We start from the raw sequence: 7,902 nt of genomic DNA, 5'->3' as shown, positions 1-7,902 counted from the left end.
TGCCGCTCACATTATTTTTACATGCAGGCCAATAACTTGCCTTCTACCAAATTACCAATTTGTAGGTGTGAAAAGGTTTTTTGTATTCCAGCCATTATTTTTTAAGATATGTTAAGTCAAAGGAGGAGGGATTTCATGCGTACTTATACAAAATAAAATGACCCAGTTTGTTATGGCCTTAACTTCGGAGAGCAGCACTAATACTCGAACCGCGAGCGGACGAATCGAGCGAGAAAAAACAACTTTGGGAGAATCGCTACATAGCTATAATATTGGCGTCTCCAAAAAAAATTGTCAAGAAGTAGAATCTTCCTTATAACGGGGAAAGGGGTTTAATGTACCATGGGCATGACATTGATTTATCTATCTTTTCATTATTTATTTCTTTGTCTTGTCGGTCCATGAAATGTAGGTCTACTGGGATGAACTTATTTTGGCAACATTCTTTGCAAGATGTACTGATTCCCTGTACGTCTACAAACGCCTGCTTCATTATAATAATGCTATCAATGACTATGTAAATCCATTTAAATTATTATCCATTTGATGTTGAATATTTTCCAGGTTCAACAAATGAAATAGGGTCCCGGGGAGGTTGAATACGGAACACAGGACAAACAAACAAATCATTGAAAAGCGGGATTTCTATATATAGGTAACCTTGCAGGTCCACATTATGTGAACATTGCCACACAATACCTGCTAACATAACAAGTCAGAGAGTAAGTACCATTCAAACGAAATGAGCCATGAATATCTCACCTACTTTTATACGAGTTCATGTCGTTCTTCATTGATTTCATGCGATCTGTACTTCATGAATGACGCCCATGTTTTAGTGATTTCATTATGTTCAAGAGGACAGAGGGAATGTCTGACATTCCCAGTTATTATTTTTCTCCAAACATAGTTTATTTAAAAAGAGAGGAAAACATACAGATTTTATTTGAATGAATCAATGGTTCATTTCTATTATGATTCTAGCAGTGTTGTTCAAGTCTATAATAATAATAATAATAATAATAATAATAATAATAATAGCCTAATAGTCCACTCCAAATTTTATTAAACCGAAACGGAAATTCTTTTTGCCCAATTGATCGTGAGCCCGGCAGCCACTGAGCAGCGCCAGATCGACGTTGCTCTATCCCTTATTGTTGAACGCCAAACAAGGTAGCAACAACTCCCATCTGTTAACGTCTTTTGGTATGACGCGGCCGGGGTTCGAACCCACGACCTCCCGGTTGTGAGGCGGACGCTCTACTGACTGAGCCAACACTCCGGTATATGGATGTGAAATGATTAATTTTCTTTTGTTACCAATCTCAGTCACATAGTACGGATCTAGTGTTATGCCACGAACAACATATTCATAGGGGACAAGGTTTTTGAGACGCGGAATGCTGAAAAAAGGTCGTTGGGTATCAATGTGTTCAGAGCACCCCCCCCCCCCCCTGCATAATTTCTGCAAAGTTTCTAGGTGGACTTCCTTGAAATTATGCTGCAGGAAAACACTGGCGGCCATGTATAACTACTTTTGAACGATTTGGCAGATTACTCTTTGAGGGAACTTCATTTTACCATGCGTGAGGTGTCATAATTATGAAAAGGAATTAAATTGCCTATAAGATGATATCGCATTAGGTGCTATGATAATTCGCATAACAATTTTGAGCCCAAATTTGTGACAATTTTTTCCGAAAATGCATATCTCTCCATATTTTAATAAATTATAAAACTTAGCATTTTTTGAAAAACTGTCCATAACAATGGTTAATATTATATCTAAATTCCATAGAATAAAGCCTATATAAGTTCATGATTTTGTTAGCAAGTGTCCGACTCTTGTCACGGTTTGTGAAAGTTTAGTCATTAAAACAAAAAGGGTAGTCTCTAGATAAAGAACTTTTATTCTCTATGGCATGACGTTATATTCAATTAGAATCCTATAGACATGGTGTTTTCGTATTGAATGACAATGCAGGTTAGGGGTCCTTATACGGCTATATTAATGCAACTTCGTTGTGTAAAGATTTAACACAACATTGGGTGGTTCACTCCTTACACAGGGGTTGTGTTAAGTTGTGGACAAAAAATTACACAACTTTACACTGCAAATTCGTTGTGTAAAGTTGTGTAATTTTTGTATAGACAATTTTGCACGAATTTGCAGTATACTTCTTACTTCTGTACCTTTGGGTGTTCTAAGTATTTGAAGTGGGGGCGCCCCTGTGAAATCCCTAGATTGCCGAATTGACATGATGGCATTGATATTTAAGAGCAGTTGTCGCATACATCGCCCTGGTAAAACATATATTATTTCATTTTGTCATAATTATGTCGATATAGGTCATAGATTGTGAATTATAATTCTTTACTTTCATGTGAAAGGAAATGCGAAAAAAATAGCTTTTTGGAGCCAGAAGGGCGTGAACATTACTAATAAAAAGTAATAAACATGTACCTTCACATAGAGTTAGCGAGTTTTAAAAACACCTATCATATAGGCTGTTCTTTATTACATCATCATCAGTATACTTTTATGATGATGATGGTGATGTATATTATGTATAGATTGCACGCGTGCATGGCATGCGATAACAGCTTTATTTCTATCACTGTCTGTCAGTAATTTTTGTTCTCCCCCCCCCCTTCCATTTCCAAAAGTTGTATTGGAACAATACATATAACTTGAATGGGTTGAGATTATATGTTGACAGTATCAAAATATGCATTTAGCGATGATGTATCCACCTATTTCAAACTTTAAAAAAATCTTTCATAAAGATATGAACTACACGCAAAAGGAAGAAGAAATTGTTTCCGAATTTTCATTACTATATATACCTTTACTCAATTGTTTGAAGGAAATAATTTGTAACAAAGCATATAAATATTTTCATTTAAAAGTGATTGTTACTGCATTATGAACTAGGATCATCTATAACTTATTTCCACAACAAAATAGTATACGGTATAGCAAGGCTTATACTTCGAGCATGAAAACCTAACTGCAATTAATTTTTGCTTGTTATAAATAAGTCTATAAAATGAAAGCAGTATATTACTGAAGACCATCTATTCCGTTTCCCAATGAACCATCAAAATAAATCAAAATATAAAGTGAGCGATTAAAAAATCTTGACCGTACTGTCTCTTGTGAATCAACAGATTTCTTTTTCAAATGAAGAAGAAGATCATGTTGTCATGGTGACTTGACCTTTGAACTGTCTGTGGTAAAGGATTTCCTGGGCAATATTGAATAACACATGTTTTTAAATCCATGCTCCTAATTTTATGAGACAACTGGGATCAAGGCTCAGAAAAAATAAAATCATGGTATAATTATAAGATAATCTTCCTTGTTCAGGAAACAAAATATATATGTTTGCTTTTATCAGCATAAGTCTACCTTTTCTAAGATAATAGAATAATCATGAGTTTTATCAGTAAAACGAAATGTTCCAAAGTCTTTGTTTTCGGACTAGACTCGGCTGCAAATACGGGGATTCCCCGCTGAACTTTGGAGCCCATCGGCACATACCATGTTACCGTTACATTCGCTTTTCACATTACTCGAACTCATACATTATTATATCACGCGCTGTAACATAGTCGAATGTTCCTTCAGTAGTGGTATCGTTCGAAACGTGAGACAATTCGTAAGTATAATATGTGTTGTATTTCCTCTTTTTTTTTCTTCAATAATGAAATGTGAAAATGATGATGATGATGATGATGACGATGATGATGATGATGATGATGATAATGATGATGATGATGAAGAAGAATATGGCGACAGGGATGATGATGATAATAATGAGATCGTTCATAAAGCGACACCATTATATCATTGGCGTCAGATAACTAAAGAAAGATGTCTTTCCGTTCCACGATTTTGTTGTTATTGTTTATTTTCATTTAGTACGTAGATTCGTATTTGCAATTTCAAAACCAAATACCTATATGGTAGATTTTTGTCAATGCAAAATATAGAAAGACTCTGAACCCCAAAAAACTCCATCGCTCACTCTAATTTCAAAACAATGTATGTTGTTGTAAGTATAACATTGTATTGTATAGAGAGAGAGAGCAAACAACAAGCAAATCATTTGAAATTAAAGATAAACTTGAGTTCTGGTAAAATAAAGAAAATGAATTCTCACAGAATCAAACGAAACTTACACTGAATGTTCAAATAAATGTCATGTGCCAAACAATTTTGGAAAAAATGTATACTGGCTGAGTAATGAGCATAGAAAGATAAGGGAATCAAGGTGAGCTAGCTCCGACACAATTTGTGTAGTCCCATATACATCTTTCTGTGTACAGTGCTGTATACTTTACCAAGACTGGGCCAAATTTATTATGATTTTGATAACTCCACAACCTTGCAGTGCACATCAATACTTACATGCTACATGATGAACTTGTTCTGATCTATTCCACACCTTTTATTTCACAATGCAATCGCATTACCAGAACTCACCTTTATCTTTAATCATTCCATCACAATCATGTAATGGACTATGCTTCATACCCTCAAAATAATGTTCATTGTAACTTATGCAAAAAATATATGTGGCATGCAGACTCCTCTTTAACTCCACTAAATTTTCTCGGGTTTAATTTGCGATTTGCATTGGCTTCCTATGTAAGAAAACAAACTAACAAGTTACTATTCTTCCGACATTCCAAGGATCTTCACTGTGTATGTTGTACAGAAATTGCGCATTATTGTTATTATGATATAAGGCCTAAAGCTTATTGCAAATGTGCATATCATTATTTTGGTTTTCAATAGCATCATCATTAGCTTTATTACTATCACTGCAGTATCATCAGCATCATCATCATCATCATTAGTATCATTATTATAAGTATCACTATCATCAACATCCTGATTAAAAACTTTGCAATCATTCGTCATTGCTACATGATTATCATTAAATTACATGGATAAGTTTGAGTCATCTCAATAAAGCAAGTAGTCTTTTAATTCATTGATTCAAATACGTAATTACCTACCAATACCATTCATCTTGGCTGCAAAGGAGCTGTGTAACAAAATGCAATAAGATGAAATAATTATATAGGCCTTATTTTGTGAGGATACTGCCTATACAGCCCAAATTTTAAGAAATCTTCATTGGTTAGCAGTACTCCAGAGAATAACAATCAAAATCTTGCTGATTGTATATAAAGCACATCTTGGTCAAGCTCCCTAATATTATCATACTTGTACTGTTGAATTTCAAACTTAATCAACACAATCGCAACTTGCGCAGTTCCCGAAATACATTGTTTCTGCAGATCCCATTTATCAAAACAAAAATAACGCTAGGTGATCGAGCATTTGCTTGTGCAGCCCCAAACTATGGAATAAATTACCATTTGAAGTCAGGAAATCACCATCTGTGAATATCTTTAAATAAAAACTGAAAACACATCTTTTTCAATGAACTGTAAATCTAAGCATATCAGGGGCTCTTGTAGCGCATACCTAATGCTGGATAGTTTCTGAGCTCCATAAATGTATTATTGTTAGGGAAGTAAAAATTGATGTACATTATTTTTGATCAGTTCAACGATTTCAAATTCTTCGATCTCATCATTTCAGGCCTTGTGCTGTTTGTAGGTACACCGGAGATTATCCGCCATGGCCATCACTATTGGTGTGTGTACATCTGCTTTCGAGAGAAACATCGGAGGACTCTTGTCCAAGTTGAGGTCGACTCTGCCAATGATCAACTTCCGAATGGTCCCTTTACCTTACAACGATCTCGATAGTTATCCATTGGAGCAAGAACGACTTGATGGACTGATCCTTTGTCACTCTATCCAGAACAGACGCTTTGCCATTACTGATGTCTTGGATGCAATATACAATCAGTTCTTGCCCAGAGCTAAGAAACATCTTGGTAAACAATCATCGTCTTTTTTTAAATCCTCTTTTCACTCTTATGTTTATCAATTCATTTTACAAAAATATATTTTTTATCTAAAAAAATTCATCGGAATCACTGAATAATATTGTTGTTGGAGTGCCCAAGAGACACATGAAGGTTTTACTTAACCCAGTATGGACCTAAATGCTTAACCCGTCTTGCCTTGGAAAATCCTTCCATGCTGTAGTGACTGACACTGCCCCATCTCTCTCTCTCTCTCTCTCTTTCTCTCTTTCTCTCTTTCTCTCTTTCTCTCTTTCTCTCTTCTCTTTTTTTCTTGTATTTCATGTTCATAACCCCCTTTGCTCTTTTCTGCAAATCAGAGAAGTCGGTAATATTGGTCCCCTTTTTGTTGCTTGTTGCAATTATTTTCTGTCCTACTTTCTTGTCTATTTATACCACTTTCGCAAATTTGAAAGTAACTACTAGTTTTGTACCCTTATCAAACCAAATTATTATCCCTTTTATGTTTGTTGCAAAAATTCACCTTTCGACGAACTGCAAATTTGATTGTATACCCCCCCCCCCCCCCCCACTTCTCATTTTAAAGTGTTCTGACGGCACCTCTGATGAACCTTACAAAGCTCTCTTCTGTCTTCATGTTTCCTCTTGCGTTTTAGGGAAGGAGAATGTAGTCGTGATCGCTCATGACTTTCCTTGGCCATTAATTATTAAGAAGAATGCTACTATGGAGACCTTCCGGACGAACCAGCCAACGGCTGTGAAATGCTCCTCACTCGTACTTCTCAGTGGAAGCTTGGACAACACCGTGCAGATGGATAGCGACGATTGGAACCAACTTACGGCGTTCGCAAGAGAAGTCAAACCTCTGGAGTCATCCCCTATGAAATCAGCCTTCCATGTTGTCATTAATTGGTTCCAATCCGCAATGAGTCTCGTCATTTTCGTCATCATGTGCATCTTCATGCCTATTCTGGTGATTGTAAGCAGTATCGGTTTGTTTCCATTAATAATAATAGTGGCTGTATTTTTGTCATACTGGTTCTGGAAAATCAAAAACAAGCAACACAATATTGGAATCAGAGAGGGCGATGGGAGCCTGCATGATGTCAAGAGTCATGGGCCCACTCTTGAAGTGAGAAAGAAAGGATATAGGAAATAGGAGAGGGGAAAGAAATTTGAAATTTATCAGTTAACAATAGGGACTTTTAGATTTGCACGTCAACATAGTGGACACATGATTTCTAAACTTCGAAGTGGATCAGGGTTATGATTATTTGAGAAATCAAAAGGTGTATTCTACTCTAAGGAGGGACACTTTTTGCAACACAATTTTTGGAAATTAAAGAGGAACCCGCATTCGTTGTAAGTCGGCTTGGCTTAGAGCAGAAAAAAAAGAGAGAATCGTTGGTTAAAGTTTCAAATAAAATCGGACAAAGAACAGGAAAGTTGTCATTATTTAAATCATTTGTTTTCTTCAACATTACACAAAGTGTTCCTTTGCTCAATTGTGAACTTGTTCATAGTTTTCTCAAAATCCCTTCCAAGTAGGGGCGGCGGAGCGTCTTTCAAAGTGTGGGAGGGGGGTGAAGGTACGAACAAAATAGGGCACTTTCTGAAGACAATTTTTAGAGATTTGTGAGGTCGTAGTGCGACAATAATCATAATAGAGGAAAAATACAATCATGATGGGGTTTTAAGCCCAATTCATGAGAGAGTGAAAAGACCTTTCATAAGAAACAAAATTGTATCAACTTTAAATGCGAGCGAGCTTTGGGTGAAAAAGGTACCCTTAGTCGCTTTCAATTTCATGGTAAATGGAAAAAAGGGCATTTTATCCAAAGGGAAAAGGACACTTATTAGAAAAGAAAAAAAATCATTTCAAAATAAAAAGGAGAATTATCTGAGGTGAAAGTGGGGCACTTCTTGCACAAGATCAGATGTACTCGCCAGAGATGAAAAAAGACAATAATGAGAAAGTAATAGGGACACT

At 35.9% G+C, this 7,902-nt stretch overlaps 1 protein-coding gene across 1 annotated transcript; it reads left to right on the top strand.

Annotated features, from left to right (window-relative positions):
• The first annotated feature begins 3,604 nt into the window (after positions 1-3,604).
• On the top strand, positions 3,605-7,902 carry LOC105440631. The gene is made up of 3 exons (XM_011671042.2): positions 3,605-3,662; positions 5,621-5,921; positions 6,569-7,902. The coding sequence occupies exons 2-3, from the start codon at positions 5,660-5,662 to the stop codon at positions 7,069-7,071; spliced, it is 765 nt and encodes a 254-aa protein (XP_011669344.1). The 5' UTR covers positions 3,605-3,662; positions 5,621-5,659; the 3' UTR covers positions 7,072-7,902.

Source organism: Strongylocentrotus purpuratus, unplaced genomic scaffold (genome assembly GCF_000002235.5).
Source record: "Strongylocentrotus purpuratus isolate Spur 01 unplaced genomic scaffold, Spur_5.0 spur5_scaffold_6, whole genome shotgun sequence".
NCBI lineage: Eukaryota > Metazoa > Echinodermata > Echinoidea > Camarodonta > Strongylocentrotidae > Strongylocentrotus > Strongylocentrotus purpuratus.
The sequence above is the reverse complement of the archived record's forward strand: the minus strand, read 5'-3'. Positions and strand labels throughout refer to the sequence as shown.

Bases quoted from the DNA above. Each gene is read 5' to 3' on its own strand.
- LOC105440631 (XM_011671042.2), top strand. From the start codon at position 5,660: ATGGCCATCACTATTGGTGTGTGTACATCTGCTTTCGAGAGAAACATC. The intron at 5,922-6,568 runs GTAAACAATCAT...CTTGCGTTTTAG, and splicing joins CAGAGCTAAGAAACATCTTG to GGAAGGAGAATGTAGTCGTG.